At 36.4% G+C, this 18,080-nt stretch overlaps 1 protein-coding gene across 1 annotated transcript in view; it reads right to left on the bottom strand.

Annotated features, from left to right (window-relative positions):
• The window catches only part of MYBPC1 (myosin binding protein C1), a gene marked incomplete at its 5' end in the record, with an annotated part of 76,397 nt that overhangs the window by 47,649 nt on the left and 10,668 nt on the right, over nucleotides 1–18,080 (bottom strand). The window contains 2 exons of the mRNA XM_080628573.1: nucleotides 4,834–4,875; nucleotides 7,958–7,990. Coding sequence (XP_080484699.1) covers nucleotides 4,834–4,875; nucleotides 7,958–7,990 — 75 coding nt within the window. The remainder of the gene's footprint in view (nucleotides 1–4,833; nucleotides 4,876–7,957; nucleotides 7,991–18,080) is intronic.

Here is an 18,080-nt window from a genome sequence, read left to right on the forward strand (position 1 = left end):
TGGGGTTTTTTAGATTTTAGATTTTAGTTTCCAGAATCAAATTTTAACTCTGAAATTACTCTTTGATTTTGACTTAAAGTTATAATTTGCCTATATTTTCTCAAGGACAAATGTAGTAACTATGATGAAACCACATCTAAAATATAGTGCATTTTTGTAAGTACTGATCCTATTGTTTTGTGTTTGCTTAGCCACTGAAGGCTAATTGAAAGTCTGTTAATAGAATTTAACTACTTAGCCATAACATTTTACTCATTCCTTTTTAATGATTCATCAAGCTTCTTTTTAAAAATCCCTTGGGACTTTTAAGACTTGAGAATGTCAGTTGTAAAAGGTAGACCTACACATGAAGGATTAATGTGTTATCTTACAAAGATGATTTCTTATTCACAGCAAAAAAGTGAATTAAAAATTCATTTAGTGGAAGAGTTCTCAGCACCTGCATCATCCAATGGCATAAGCAGATGATGACGTTGATTTTCAGTGAATGTACAGTAGTGATGAAGTCATGTCAGATGTTTTAACATACTGTGTTGACAAGTAAATGAATGCAAGGCTAAGTAATTCTACTGCAAATCTTTTTCCATATTTCATCAAAGTAAAAACTGTTCTTTCAGCTCTTTTTGTCAATGATGTCATCATTGTGCTTGGCTTGAAGAGGTATTTGTCTGGCCAGAATATTCTCTCTGGCCAGAAAAAAGTAATTAAGATCAATCAACATAAAACTTTTGATGTCATGCACTCTACATGATGATGTATGATAATCACATTGTTGAAAGACTACTCTATTTGACTTGTTTTCTTTAAACATTTGAAAAACTAAAACAACAAAAGGTGTTAGTTTTGCAGAGGGATTGTTGGGGTTTCTCCTGGGTAATCTATAATTTTTCAGATAAAATGCTAACATAAAACAAAAACAAATCAAACCAAACAAACATTTCAGAAGTATCAAAATGAAAGCACAATTGAATGTGCTGTAAATGGAAAGAGTACAAACACAATATATGCCAGTTATGAGAAATGGGTAATTATCAGTCCATTATTCCTTGCATCTCAGGCTTCTAGGACAAAATGAAATGACTACTGGATAAATATGAAAAATGGTTCAACAGCTATAACCAATTTGCTTTCGGTGATGAATGATTATTTAACTTAGTAATAAATTCTATTTAAAGATAACAAAAACTGCAATAATGCCAGTCCTGGCAGTAGAACTATGATCGAGCTCCATCAGGAGCAGAGTCTTGTAGAATGAAAGAACACTTCCTATCTCAAAATTAGCTAATGTGAAACTTCTTTATACTCACAGTTAGTGTAACCTCAACATTAAAACTTCTGACGGCTGACACAGCAAAAGTGTAGAAAAATCTGTCCAAATATAAGTAATAACTTCTGATTTATATATCAACTGCTGATACCAAGAATTTTATATTTTTCACTTTCCCTTGATTTGAAATCCACCACACAAAAATGGAAGCTGCTATTCTGCCATCAGTCATGTTGCTGATCAACTTTGCAGAACTGGCAAAATCACAGTGATCTATTCTTTTTTATTTTCTGGCTGTTTAAAAAAAGACTTGAAAGCCTTGTGTCAGAGTCAAAGCCTGATGCTACACAATCTAATAGGGGAATTTTGGAAGTGACTACACTGGAACAGCATCTCAAACTTGATTTAATCAGCTAACAGAGCTGGTAAACTTATCAGTCTTTGTTGTTTTTGTCTGCTCTTGCTCACTGACGATGGAAGCTGGCATGAGCGATATGGCAAAGTGGTAAATGGTGGAGACACACTGTTTTGCAACTTCAGGTGTCTTCAGAGTGCTTTAACATTTATCTGTGCTACCGTACACTGGAGCAAGTGTTCCAAGTTAATGGAAGAGGTAGGAAAACACCTCAAAGAGTGAACCTGTGTCTTTGTGGTACATAAATAAATATAGAGTAACTCAACCAACTGTCTGAATCGATTTGTGTTGAAGTTTAATTAAACTGAGCACAGTTTAATCCTTCTGAGAGTGAGTTTGAAATTTAGGTGCCTTCAATTATCCATCTGATTTTCAAAGAGTAGTCAGCACTTGGCATTTTGGGAATGGTAAATGAAGTACATTTGTATGGTGATGGAAGTTTTAGTAGAGCTATGAATGGATAAGTGAAAGCTGGGAACATAGAAGGATGGAACATGAAAGCATTTTAGTAGATGTTTAGATGGAACCTAGAGAAAAAGGTACCACTAAAACATGCAGAAAAATCATGACTGGATGTGGCCTAAAAAGGAATAAGCAAATTTGATACTAAAATTCCATTATTATTCCAGCAAGTGGGAATACAATTATAAGAATATTCAATCTGGAAGATTGAATCAAAAGCAAAGGAAGAACAATTTAAATTGAATGAGTATGGAATAACATAGTAAATTCGGTGGAATTGCTGCTAAGTCACTTTTTCCTCTGAAAATAAAAGGGAAGATCATATACATCCTGAATTTTTAGGACATTATTTCAGATAAGTTTGAAACTAGAAATGCTATAAAATATTATTATATGCAAAGATTTATTTTTACTATTCTGAGAGACTGTTTTACAGAAAAATAACCACAAGATAACAAATAATTTATCACACTGTCTGCCATTTATTAACTTTACAGTGAACATAAAGGAACATAAATACGTGATTTGACACAGACGATAACTACTAAAAATAAGTAGAACAGTAAAACAGACACACAGATAGGTGTACTTTATCTTCCTAACTTCTGCTGTTAACTTTGTTTTAGAAATGAGGTGAAAATTATGGACTATGTGGTTTATGTGGACTACCAAGCTTTCTTTCCTAAATACCAGGTTCCAGGACATTCCAATTTTGTGTCAGAGAGGGGTTGTCCCAGGCTCCCACAGTGTGCTGTTTCTTATAAATTATCAGCATATAACTGCTGACACACAAGTACTGTAAAATCGCCATTGAATTTGGATATGAAATCTTTCGCATCTCATCCCCATTCAAGGAAGTACCTGAATTTGAAACAATACCTGTTTCTGAAGCTACAGAAACAGTTTTCTAAATAGCTTATACAAAAGCTAACATTTAGCTGGTTCTGTCCTCTTTTCCTTATGGAACTGCTCACTTTTCAGTGTAAATGATTTTGGACAGATTGGAAAAGTTGAAACTTTTCGTATTTTGTGAATTATGCTCACCATTATAAAGATTTTCTTCTGGCAAACAAACATGAAGGAATCACTCTAAGAAAATATATTTTCTCTTACTTGGTGATACTCTGCAACAAAACCGGAGCTGATAGCAACAATTGCACTATACCTAATTGAAAAAAATTAATTACTACCGAGTGTCTGGCAATGACATCTACATTGCCTTGCAGCGGTAACAGTTTCACTGGAGCGTGGCAGAAGGTCATTCTTTCTACACATTGCTATTCAGACTTTCATTGGGATTCTAACTGAGGCAGCTGCTGCCACCAAAGTCTGAAACTGGAAGCACATCCCATGCTAGGATCTTAAACCATTTTTTGGTACCAAAATCCTTCTAAACAGGGGAACCACCAAGAAAGCATTTTTTCCCCCCTAAGGAAATACCTGTATTCTTCACTACATTCAAAACAGAAATATAATAATGTATAAAAAAATAACAAAAATATTTGATAAGATACCTACCAAGTTTTCTTTTTTATTCAGTACAATGTAGAATTGTAAGCAGTGGGGAAAACTCCATTCATGTTCAGTTTGGGAATAAACATTATTGTTGTATCAAAATTAAAGCAAGCAAAACGAAATGCTGGAATAGCTTGAGGCAAGACCCTCATCTTCTTTCCTATCATTAGGCATGCAAATTATTCCTGACTTGTGTTTCCATTACCAAGATGACAGATTTGATTACTCACACAAAATTCTGTGTGTCAAAATAATTGCTTAATGCAAAGTTAGCTGGCAAAATAACATGCACTGAGTCCTGGTTCAGCATTTTTATTTTCAAAAGAGTATGTGAATCACACACTCTCAGCATTTATATTTTGACTTTTCTGAGAAAAATAGCCATGCATGTCTTTGCCAAATGAATCTGCAAGTATGAAGTATGCATCCAGGCTGTCTAAAAAAAAAAAGGCAAGATTTTGTCTGGAAGAAACCAAAAGCCAGAATACATTTTCAAGCAAGCCATTTCTTGATTTGCCATGAAAGTATAACCGTGCCAAATCAAAAGCAAGCATTGCATCAGTTGTAAGTATATTTTGGTCTGCATTAGCCTTTTATCAGAATGAAGAAATAAAAAAATATTATTCATTTCAAAATAAGCTGATGAGTAATTTGAACTTGAAGAACTGCCAACAGAGCTGGAGTCTAATCTCAGCAGCACAAAAATATATATTAAAATTGGAGCTGATTTTTACATGCATTGCTAGTTGAACAGCTGTGTGTTTGTTCACAGCAGACAGTCCTCAAAGATATTTTTCAGAACTTATAATGAGCTCAGCTGCTGGGCTTCCCAACGAGAACAGAAAGCTGAATGTGTGATTTCTTTTTTTTTTTTTTTTCAGATTAAATATGTCTATTGGACTTTGCTGAAAGGTAAAACATGCAATTTCAGGTTTCTGGTTTAGAATAGAAACAGCTTAGAATGACAGTAGGAGATTGTCTGCTTTATTTAAAAGCTACCAATGTGCATAGGATCAGAGTTTTAGCAAGCATGATCAGTGTCAACTTCCAGGCTCACTTAAACATCACTTTCTGCGGCAAACTTCTGAATTAAAGCTCAAGCAATCCAGCATCAGAACAGCATTTAGGAATGTTCTCTTTACTGCCCATTTTTTAAATATGATTTCAGACTTACCTTTATCCTTTCCAGTTCCACCATCCTGTGGTGTATTTTTTTCTGTGTAGGAAGTACAAGTATATTTTTGAGAGGATCTTAAAGTAAAGAGAAAAACTTACACAGCATTAAAAAATATATGAATATTCTCCGTTCTGCTAGTATTGAAAAACCAAAATCAAAAAATTACTGACATATCTGTTGTTGGAATATACAGTTAAAAACCCATGAAGCATTTTGCAACTCTGCATATCAATGCATTTTCTGTGTTTTGAATGAGTAACATAAGATTGATGTTCTTGTAGTCAGTGGAAGAAAAATACTGGGTGCTTTAGAGGTAGGAATTGTTAGTCTGTTGTTCTCAGGCTTATTTGCAAAAGCCCTTGAAATAAGTTACATACTGTTAATTTGAATGGAACCGGATCAGACATGAAATACTTCAAATATTAATAGTATCCAGAGCTCCATCACTCTAATCAGTTTATCATTAAGACAAAGTTCACAACACAGAATATATTGAGAGTGTTTGTAATTGCTTAGCATCTTCATCATTATCATCATAATCTTTCCTAAGATATTTGTTTTTAGTTTAGTTGATTGGAATAGTTGCCATCTTGTCCTCTACTCCAAGCATGGGAATGTGAATTATCTTAGACCTCATATGAGAAATGAGTATGAGAAACAAGTATGAGTCCAAGTATGAGAAAACTTGGATTGTATTTTCAACAAAATAAAAATCTCTATGCTTTCTGTATTTCAGGATTTGCTAGGGTTCCTATTTTCTGTGGTTTCCTATCTCATTTAATTTGCATACAAGGCTACTTAGAGACTTGTCGAATCATACAGAATCATAGAATAGTTAGGGTTGGAAAGGACCTTAAGATCGTCTAGTTCTAACTCCCCTGTCATGGGCAGGGACACCTCCCACTAAACCATGACACCTAAGGCTCTGTCCAACCTGGCCTTGGATGAACCATGCTGTCTTAAAGGTGAAAACACTCAATGTTCTATTGTCTGTGAACAATGACTTTCTGTGGCAAAATTACCTGTCAAGTGCCTGATAGAATATGGGTTTGGGTAAAGGTCAGTTTCAAGATTAAGCTAAGTTAACTTTTGTGACATGGAGGAAGCATCTGTGAGAGCCAGTTGATATTATATTTATTCTGATTTCTTGCCCACATGTGCAAAGCCACAGTTACTATAAAAATAAAATTCAAAATTTGGAAGATAAGTCCATATTCTGGAAGCATGTCAGACTCCTGGATGCTTCTGTCTGGATTCCCTATATTTCTGGTTGTCAGGTTGTCCTTCTTGGCCTTTTTAATGAGAGTTTTCCTACAGTAACACTTTTCTTTCCTGCTAGGAACTGGGATTAGGGGAATTCATTTTTCTTGGAAGTTGTCATTACGTCTAAATCCCATTTGAAAACCTCATCATGGCTAATTACACCAACTTGGTGGCTTGACATTGAGATCTAGAAAGAGCGCTTAGAACGGCTTCCAAAAAAATTCCTGGTGCAGTTCAAGATGCTGCTTATGTCCAATAAACTATTTGCATATTATAGCATTTAGATTCTTGAACAACCAACTTCCCTCTTTGTGTGATAGCAATTGGTAATCCAAGACAACAGTATCTTGAGTCAGGCAAAGGGAGAAGAGACTGGCACTTCCAGCTTAGAAAAATCTCAGTTTGGTCTGTGCCTAACATAAAAGCCTACGGACAACCGACTTGCTTTACTGAAGAAGTACAGGTATGTGGAAAAGGAAGGCGGTTATAGGAGTGATTTCATATCTAATTCTGTATACTTACGTAGAAATGAAGGAGAATTTATTTATCTGAAAATAGATGTTTTTAATATAACTCTTTGAAGATGCTATTCCTTTCTGCCTATAAAAAGCAGTTTCTCATTTCAGTTCTACTTAAGACTGATGAAGAACATGAATTGAAGTGCAAAATATACCACATAAGATCTCAATGTGTTGAAATTAATTAGTTTTATGTGAATTGTGCAGATCTTATGACTGAGAGAAATACAACCGTCATGAATGAAATACCAATTAATTTTTCTTACAAATGCATGCAAGAGTTCATCCTAACATGAAAATAACATATGGGTTATTTAAACATGAAAATCCTTGTGGCAGATGGTACTACTTCCAGACTTTTTAATTTTTTTAATGAAAGAGTGTATCACTTAAACAAAAATGTCTTGAATCAGACTCATAAAATGCCAGTATGCAAGACTGTAAGTAAATGCAGGTTTAACACCCAAAGGTATTTATTTTGTTTGATATTGCTGTTTAGGTAGCTACATAAAGAATACAACTCACCAAATGATTATGTTAGACATGCATAATGTATATACATATTAACCAGCATCTGAGAATATAACTTCAGTTACTCAATGCAAATCAAACCAACAAGGCAAAGACTTGCCTCTATTTCCAGTTTCCACCAAAGAAAATGTAGCAGTCCTGCACAGAGCTTCAGCTTTACCTGAAGCCCTAGCTCTTGTGAATGAGTTTCACCTCATCTAACTTTGGCTTCCTGAAAGTTACTTACCCAGTCCCTTCTAGACAGTCAGACTGCTCAGGGCAATTGCCTATACATAGACATCCAGTGACATTTTAGATAGGTTATCCAAGAAATGCCCATTGGATGAACATGGGTGAGACCCAAGAGCTGCCCCACTGGTTATAAGTGAAACACTGTTGAACAAGATATCTAATCTTCAGATGGCTAAAATTAGATGAAATGAAACCCATGCTTGATTCTGTCAACTTTATTCACAGTGTACCTTCAAGTAAAAATGAAAGGGAACATTTTGATAACTAGATGCTGTTCAGCATCAAATAAGACAGCATTATTTAAACAGAATTTAAGCAGTCATAATTTTCTTGTGTTGTGAAGGACATTTGCATCATTAAGCAATCAACAAATATGGCAAATGAAAATTGAGCCAGAAAAATCAACATCCAGGCAAAGTGAAGTGAGCATACCTTATTTAGGATGGCTCTTTCACTTTTCTTACTATTCTCTCACTTTCAAAGGGACAATGAACAGAAATCATATTATGGCTATGCAGAATCTAGTCTTCTGCAATCATTGTTAGTGTTACAGTGCAAATTAGTATTTTAACACTGACCTGGAGGTGGTGGTGCACTTTCTGTTTCAGTCTCTGAAACATAAGGAAAGAAGACAGATATTGAGCTTCAAGTAAAAGCAAATATTTTTCACACATTTGGTATATACTTGCTAAATTTAGATGTAATTGGGTTTCATTTAATATTTTAATGCAGTTCTCAAATATTTTTTTGCTTTCACACATGCCATACATGACTTCTTCAAAGTGATATTGTCAAGGGCTTATGCTCTGTGAAGAGAGAGTACTGAACTTGTTCAGTCTGGGGAGATATAAAGCTCTTAGAATCATAGAATAATTTAATCTGGAAAAGACCTTTAAGATCATTGAGTCCATCTGCTAATCTAGCACTGCCAAATCCATCACTGAACCATGTCAATAAGTGCCACATCTACATGTCTTTAAATACAGCCAGGGATAGTGACTCCATCAGTTTCCCGGGCAGCCTGTTCCAACGCTTGACAGCCCTTTTGGTGAAGAAATTTTTCCTGATATCCAGTGTAAACCTCCCCTGGCTCAGTTTGAGGCCATTAGCTCTTGTTCTGTCACTTGTTACTTGGGAGAAGAGACTGACAGCTGCCTTGCTACAACTTCCTGTCAGGTAGTTCTATAGAGCAATATAGTGTCCCCCTGACACACAGATCATCTATCTGCATATACCCAGTACCTTTTCAGACATTTTGGTAATTCCAGTTCAGGACAGTTCTGGAGTATCATGGAGTAAGAGCTGAATTTCAGGTTTGGGTTTGACATGTTTAAGGCAGTTTATCTTGATCCTATTCTTAAATGTATCACATCGATATGCTTCTGTCACATGATAGTCTATATTTAAGTAATTTTTCCATCAACTGGAATAATATCTGCTATGGCTTTAATCATGAAGTGTAATGGATACATTAACTGAGGATGATCACGCACAGAGAATCCAGAGACCTTTATCTTACTTTCAATATACCATTAGATCTAGAGTTCAGTGTTCAGCACAAGTAGAAAGCAAAAGAATCAGCTTAACTGCTCTGTGTAGGTCCTATAGTATGTTTGTTTTTTCTTTCAGTGATGATTTTTAATCTTAATTATTTCCTTTTCAGATATGTGATGCAGAAACCAGGCCTTTTATCCTATTTATATGTTGTCTTCCTGGGATGACATGTTCTCCAATCTAAAAACATTAAGGACAAATTAACTAGATTAAATTTATTTTTAATATGGTAAAGGAAGCTTATTTTCAACCTGGAAAACCTTTCAGACTCTAGACTGGTTGAATATGGTAATACTTATTTGAGATAGTGCATTGAGATGATCTTAAGGTCCTTTCCAACCCTAACCATTCTATGATTCTATGATTCTATGAGTCTATGACTTATAGTTTAACTACTTGTGATAAGCAATGATTTAAAAGTTTGAAATCCTTGACTGTAACAGTAGATGTCTTTCACTAACTTTTGTCATGTTTTCGTATTGACCTTTAGGACTTCACCTCAGATCATAATTAGGAAATAAAGTTTCTATTGCTGTCACACAGAAATGCTAGTAAGGTTATTCCTTTGCACTCAGCTTCAAATATAACTAAAGCATAATTCTCATTCTTAATAAATCCATTCAATATTTAAAAAGGAGGAATAGTTTTAGTGCAAATGAAATTTTCAGGTGAATCTGTGAATTTGATACGGTTTAGGAACTTTCAGCCACATGTGTATGCTATAACAAGTCCTTGTAGAGGGTCCAATCCCTTAGTACAGGGAAAGAGCTCAGTGCTGTAGGTTCTGGTCATAGCACCCATCACATGGAATAAAGTGAAGAATGTATATTAAAGTCTGACACAGAGTCTGATAACAATAAGATGGGTTTACTTAGACTCATGGAAATTTATTTATTCTGGTTTAATTACTAACATGCTAACTTTTGCTTTGTGGCCTAGAAAAATATGATTTTTTTCATATGGAAATTTTACCACAAAAATTACATTTTGGCACATATCCCCTTTACTACCATGACATTTCCCACTGCTTCGACTGAGAATAAAATAACATCACTGTGGCATGGAAGTCTATTTCTTACATGGAAAAGTAACAGCAGAAAAATATTGACTGTATAATTAACTTTCTGAAATTTAATGGCTAGAAACAGGGAGTATTCTTACAAACACTGTATTAGGAAATTCCTCCTGGCTTACCAGCAAAAGCCACAAATTCATAAACAAAAGCTCAGCAAACTAAGCCATTTCCAGATACATATGAAAGGTTTATGAGCCTTTTGAGGCACTTGACTGGAGTTTTCTTTCATTTTGAAAGGTATTTCATGTCTTCATCGCACAGTAGTGTTGGGCAGAAATCAGACACCTTTCCAGTCCTGTTTTACCTATCAGTAGGCACCGATGTTAGTCAAAATCTACAGCACAGATCAGACTGGAAACGCTATTATTGTAGTCTGAACTTCATCTCATACATGTAGGCATACGATGAGCTAGTCAAAACTTGATCAATGCAACGGGCTACCTACTCTATTTGACCCTCTTCCTAGCAGGGAGGATGGACTAGACAATCACCAGAGGTCCTTTCCAACCTTACCTATTCTGCAATTCCGTGATGGGATGATGACTGAAGTCAAACCAAGAAGTCATTAGTTTCTTTCCTAAACTGTAATTTATGGCTGTTTGCTCTATTGCTAGAAAAACTGAGGCAAGAACTGAGCCCAGAGGAGAGACCTGAAGTATGATGTGGAAGGAAGAAAACAAGCGGGAGAGTTCTAGGCACTGGGAGTGGCAGAGAGATGGAAGGTACTTCAACATAATCTTTTGGCTATGTGTGACCCCTTTCACATCCATGCTTGGCTTACAGTTCCGTTCCTGAGGACAGCCAGGAAAAAAAACATTAATAGCACCGAGTAGTTTCCACCTCCCCAAAGAATGATAGTCCTGTCTGGCTGACCTCTGTAACAGGCTTGTCAGCCAGGAAAGGGCTCTGTGTACTCAACCAGCAGCTTATGGTTGTGCTCCTTCCCTAGGAGGCATGCTCACTGGAGCCCCCAGATGCCATTCCCAATAGTCCTGTTGCCTAATATGGTGCTCTGTCAAAGCATTGTCAGGGGGGCTAGTGGTGGAGAAAGTGTTGCCTCCTGCATGCACTCCTCAGCCCCTTAGGAGAAGGAGTGTCATTTGCTGGGTTGTAATGATGCTTCAGGGGAAGGAAGCTGCTGAAGGTCCAGTTGCTGCTGGATTGATATCATAGTGTCAACTGGGCCTTCCGCTAAGCAACTGAAGTTAACATCTGCCTCACAGTTTCTAAGACAGAAGGTAATGATCTCTTTTTAAAAGTTCTTTATTTAAGAAGCCAAGAATGTTGCATTTCAGTGGGTTGTGTCATGCTAAAGACAGACCTTGGTTATTCATTGGTTGTGAAACTTATAAAGCAGCTGGCTATATATAATTCTACAGCAAGAAAAGGAATTAACTTAGTAGTCCTTTCCACATGGCTACTCAGAAAGGATAGTATATTAAGAAGTGTAGTTAGCAAGTAAAGTGAAAGCACAACTGTCACTTAGATAACATCTCCAGAAATGCTTTCATGCCTCAGTCATATCATGAGATGCATTCAGGATCCAGTCTGACATTGGATATGAGGACTTAGAGCCAAGACACTTTTATTTGTGATTTATAATTATACATGCACACATACACTTTTGAAAATCAACAGGAGATGCAACTTGACCCATTACCAACAATTTTCCATCACTGTTCCATGTTTACTATGTCCAGTTTTTTCAGATAAAATAAGGCTATGCTATGCATATAGATAACTAAGCTTTAGAAAGTTTCATGAGATTGCCTATGTGCCAAACTTATGGAACTGCTTAAGAACCATGTTAAAAATTTAATCCATTTTAGGCCTGGCTGCACTGACATACGACCTGCAATAACCACAAGAAGCTTTGGCAGGGAACTAGCTGCGTGTTTGTGTGGTGGCAAGTTTTCAAGGGCTCTAAATTCCCACTTCCACTGGCTTCTGTGACAGCAACAAGCATAAAACCTCCCTGACATCATGTATATTTCTTTTCACATTGGACTGTAAACATAAAAGGGCATGCTGGCAGTTCTAAAACTGTCTCCAGGTCCTACTCTAATACTGTGCTGGGAGCAAAGTATTCTGGAGACTTGCAGTTCAGACCATTTGAGAGCTACAGGTTATCAGCAACCATACTGGGAAAGAGATCTGGCTGGATAACCCTTCTCACCTTGTGGTTCTGTACTCATGACCAGGTTTGTTTTGGATAGGCTTAGGAACTCTCAGGGATATTGGAAATTGAGTAGTGGTGGTTTCTCGGTTTGGTTTGGTTGTCTTGGTTTTTTTTTTCATAGGTGAAGGAAATTACCTTGAGCATTAAACCAGGGCTTCCACAAACTCTAAAGACAACATTTCACCATCACTAGGCTGGAATGTTCACAAAAGGGAAGAGGAGAATCTCCTGCACTAATATCTCCTGCAGTTAGTTATAGATTGGTTGCAACCCAGAAAAGACTCTGGACTGAAGAGCCAAGGGATTCAGGATCTCACACAGTCTGACCAGAGGGCTTACTCCCATTTACCTGGAAGGGAAATCAGGCCTATAGCTGCATCATCATGGATACAGGTATGATATCTGTTCTGTGTCACAGCAGCATATTAAAGTGACTTTCATACGTCAAAGAGCACGAGGATGGTCACTTAATGCTTTTTGTCACAAAGATCTGTCAACATCAAACTTGTGTCAAATTTAAGTAGGTGGATTAAGCTTGCGGACATAGTCTCAAGGGATCAGACATATAACTATTACATAGGCATTCCTAAAGTGCTGACTCTGCTACTCAGACAAAAATAGACAAAATACTAGTTTGGGGAAAGAACATGGCTCACCCCAGCCCTTGTGCAGTTGTTGTGTGTAAGGATCGTACCTTCTGTGTGGCCCCTGTAAAACCTAAGAACTGCCATTGTGACACCATTGTGGTTTTATCCTGGGGTAGGTGCTCCATTTAAATAGGTGGGCACGGAAGGACCAAGAGTGTGAAACAGTTACTTGACAGACTTCATGTCCAGACTACCAGCAGATAAAAGCAGTAAAGCTTTTTTCAGTGTTACTTAATACCCCCTGCAAAAAAATAAAAAGTGCTCTGAAGAAGAGAAATGACTCAGAACGGTTTGACTATTTTTTATGAGTCACTTCACCCAGTGATGTGCCAGTACAGTGTCACAGTGGCATCAGTGATGTGATTAAAAGCCATAGTCTCATCAAGACAGGGACTTGCTCAGCAAACTATAGAGATTACCAGGGCATGATGAGCATTTCATTGGGAAACAATACTGTTAGTGGACCCAGATTAAATAAACTAGGAAACAGAGAGCTTGATTCAAAGTCACTTGTAATCAATAGAAGCTCTCTTAATGTATTCAGTTGGACTTAAATTGAAGTTGTTACTGTTCTTATCAATAAAGACTGGAATACTCAGCATTCTTTGAAAGCTGACTACAATCATTCAGACAGTTTGCCTGCTGCTTCATGAGTCTCAGCTCTCCACTGAGAAATCCGATTTGTGTGCAACTGCTGCAGACAGTGCTGAACCTGAATGGAAGCACTAAACTGCAATACCAGCTGAAATCATTACCTTTTAGATTTTTATAAATTGTAATTTTCTATCTTACTTTTAAAATAAAGCTACAGAAACTATTCTAAACAGACTTTAGTCCTACGTCATGAGAGAAAAAGTCACTCTAAAGGACTGAAGTGAATAAGCAGTGGTGCTCTGGTGGCTGCCTAGATTACCACTATTGTGGCCAAGAGTGTGGTGGAGCCATGCTGATAAACTTATTAATGTATCTCTATTTTCTGTTTCCATTTGTAATGGTGGTGCAGACAGATGAGACTGCCTGCTTTGGCTCACTGTGACTGTATCTGGGTAGCTCATTAGACATGAAAACAGCAACCTTAGGTTAAATACTGTCCCTTATTGCAACAAAGAGAACAAATCAGCGTGTTCACTAAAGCTGAAGTCATCTTTATATTTCAGCAACCAAAAGCATCATAATCCACTGATGCATCTTCTGGTAGGGACTGAAGAAGAAATAAACTTAACAAAGAGTTTGCTTAAGAATTAATTTTGCATATGATTAAAAATAAAAACCCATTTGTCTCATACAGTCTCACCTACTTTGTCTCATACAATCTCCTGTTTCAGGATAACCTAAATAGTTCTAATTATAAATGATTTTATTGGCCACTGGAGCTGATCAAACCATTGTATGACAAATGCAGTCTTCCCTCACTTAAGGACTAAAGACCTGAATGAAAAGTTGGAACAAATCCTAGTAAGAGTGAATTCTGTGGAATGGGTTAGACATCAAAAAGCAGTTTACAGATTCATTTGAGGAGTTGCAGTGCAATCTGTGGATCCAGACTTTGTCTTCATTGCTATCCATCATTATGGAAGTGCATAAAGCAATCACTGTTTTTTAGTACGCTTTTCTTGCAGTTCCCATTTTTTTTGATACTATTAGATCAAATCTGATCATATGTAATCTTCCACATCTTTCTTATTTCTTAATAGAACTTTGCTTTCATGTCAGGATTACTCTCTAAAGAACACTGTAACCATGACCTTGAACAAAAGTAATTTTTTTTTTTTTAAATAAAATGTGTGTTTTAGGAGAACCTATATTCTCCTAAGTTTGTTCAAGTAGAATGTCCAGTAAAGGGCAATGTCAGCCCATGTCAGCATTAAAACTCCCCATATATAATTTCTGATAGGTATGAGGCAGCCATCAGCAGTCAGCACTCTCATCAGATGGTGGAAGGTTTTCTTGGCAGTGTTGAAGTTTTGTATATACTGTAACTGGGAATTAGAAGGCTGCCAACAGTAGACAGTATTTAAAATAGATAAATAAAGCTAAAGTTGGTAACTTCAGTTTAGTTCCCGTGCATTCTCAAACTCATTTTTAATCTACTCAACCCACAAGCCACCAACAAGAAGTAACTAAATTCCATTTGTATTTCCATTGTATCTTTCTCCCCTTGCTTTTTATAAGAAAAAAAAAAAAAAGATAAAATTTAGTTCCTGTATTTAAGAGAAAAAAGAATATTTATGCTTGTACCTCACAGATCACAGACTAGCAATAGACTACAATTTGAGGGCCACACTTCATTGAAATTTTTGACTAAATGTTTTTCATTGAGCTTTTCAAAATTCCAGTTTTGTAACTTATTTCACTATTAAAAAAAAAAAAAAAATTCCCAAAAAAGAAAGTTTGTGATGCTATCTTATCCTGCAAAATATTGTGGGCACAGTTTTGTTGGTTATACCATCAATGTGACAAAAAGATTTTGCTGAAATGTGTTATACTGTTTACTGAAGTTATTTGTGCTAATGAGGTAATTCAGTTTGTCATCATAACTGTACCTTTATGAGAAGGTTTTGTCAGCACAGCTGTGCCTTCAAAGCCATTGAAAATTTCTCCAGGCCTGAGTCTGCTTGACTTATTTTTTTCTTCCACATCTTGATGTGTTAAGTTTTGCTTCCATGCTTAGAAATAAAACCATTGTGTTTTGAACTATCATTGCAGACTTATTATAAAATTAGGTGTATGCAATCCCTAATGTCACTGAAAAAATTCTTAGTAGGCATTTTCCCCATAATATTTGCATAGCAAAGACTGTGGAAATTCCGCCCAGAGTCAGCTTCTTCCAGAAATGGTAGTTCAGTGATAGTCTAAAACTTCCCTGTATTATGATACCATCTCAGTTTCTATACCACCAATTTAATATGCCTGAAATGATTTCCTACTCCTTAACTTCTGTATTACTTACCTACCTGTTCTCAGTCATCTGAGCCGTTCTTTCACATTGCTTAACATGATGTACTACATGGTTCTGGCTTTGGTTAAACAGGGGAAGGAGAAAACTGGCTGTGCAAATATTGCCAGCCATATGGTGCTTATGTCTAAAGTACAGAAGCAATATTCCTATTTTTACATTGCAAAACCAACAATAAAACAGTCTTGAAATACCTTATCTGGACTTTTCAACCTCACAGGTTTATATCTACAGTTTCAAACCTGAAAGCCCTATCTCTGCTCAGATTCAGCAGTCAGCACAGCTTATAGCATACGTTAAAAAAAAAGGTTCCACTAAGATCTGTGAACAGATCCGTATTTCCCATCTAAGCCTGATGGTCTGTGTCGTATTTACTAACGACCCATAAGGGGCGCTGGTGGCTCACTATATTGCCATGTCCTCCCCCATTTTGCTGCCTGAGTTCCCAGCCTCAGCTATGACTGATTTCCAGAGAGCAGGGAAGAGTCAGAGCTGGTCTGACTCTTGTATTCTGGTTAAAAATCAGTGATCTGGCTCACAGGTCAAAAGTCACTAGTCTGTATTTTAGTATTTGCAGGGATAAAAGACACACAGGCACAAGAGCCAGGTATTGTTAGTTTCAATGTTCAGGAGACAGTCTCTTGCGTAAACCCAAGATGCAGGAACACAGCACACTTTTGATTTCTTTACATTCATTAAATGTTGCAACACATTTTTAATGTGTTAAATTGCCTGTAAAATTTTTGGCAGCAGGTGTTAAAAAGAAATCAAGTTTTCAGAACGATTTCTAGCCCAGACAAGTGAAATTCTTGTTTTAAATAATCCAAATATAATTAATATTTGTTATCTATTTATAAAATTCAATCAATTCACTCATCAGAAAATCCAGTGTAAAGAAGTATGGCAATAGATAGACTTTCTTCCCAGCTACCTCTCCTTCCTTGCAATAGTTTGTTAATAATTTTTCTCTGGAAGCAAACGTTTTCATTTAGTTCAACAGATTCCCTAGGGAAAAAATATGATGCCAGAGATATCAGTACACTGAGTAATGATAACTTCCTTTCTGGAAGCTGTAAACGTAATAAAGTGGCCTAGGTTACTGGATTAAAAACTTCATAAAACACAGAACTGCTGCTCGTGAATGACAATGATTTATTCCTCAAATTTAACAATATATTTTCAATGACAGTTGCACTTCTAATTATAGGATAAAAGTCAGCAATAAAGTTGAAAGGGCAGTTATTTCAAGAGATGAGTACTTAACCAGTAAAGAACTTTTCAGATTGTCCAAACCAGCTCAGGAAGCATTTTTGTAATATAGAAGAACATCTTCATTCTTGCTCAACTCAAATCACAACACTGTTGTTTTGCTGAGCTATCCTGAAATACTTCACTCTGAATCTAGGAAATCAAATTATGTATTGTTTTGTGGAAAATGCATTATGGACCCAATGCTCTGCATAACTGAAGTTGGTTCCACAAAGGACTATATCTTCCGGAGTTCTGAGTATTCAGGTTAGCCCTGAGAACCATTTGAGGATGTGCAGATAGTGGGAAATCATTCCACTTAGGGGAAAATGTGGGAGTTAGCATAAAGTTGTGGTGATGTGAATTCATGTTATCTAACTTGTTTCAGAAAATTAGGATGAAACATTTGAGACTTACTGACAGGTTTCATTGTAACCAAATTTCAGACTACAACATTTTGACAATGTAAAATTAAAACCTGATTGTATTCCCATTCCACAATTTTTGAAATGTCAACTTTTGTTTGAGGGTCAGGGCAAAACCAAATATGCACACATTGGGATTTCCCTAGGACTGAATTTATCAGCTTGTTTTCAGCTCTTTGTCAAAGTAGTATGCACTACAACTGTGTCTAAACATTGTCATGACTATGTCCAAATAAGAAAAGCATTTGCTTCAAGTCTATTTGACAGTGGGTGACAGATAATCTGATACTCTGTGATCTTTTCAAGAAGGAAGAGTCTCTCAGACTTCCTTTAGATAAGAGCACTCTCCTGTCATCTGTACTCCAGTACTCCACCTTCTCTAGAGAGATAATGTCTAACAGAATGTGATTGTAATGAGGAACCCTGACACACGGCTGTCAGGCAGGTAGGTGATTAGAGATCGTTTCAAGTAGCTAACCACTAATAATCCATTATTACTTCAACCTGAATTTTTTACTCAGTGTTAATTTTGTGTCATTAGTCTTCTGGAAAATAATTCACTCAAGATGAAAAAGAGGGTGGTAGCATTCACTTTCTTAGTTTACAAGGGTGACTGA

This window comes from Psittacula echo (genome assembly GCF_963264785.1).
Source record: "Psittacula echo genome assembly, chromosome: 1".
Taxonomy (NCBI): domain Eukaryota; kingdom Metazoa; phylum Chordata; class Aves; order Psittaciformes; family Psittacidae; genus Psittacula; species Psittacula echo.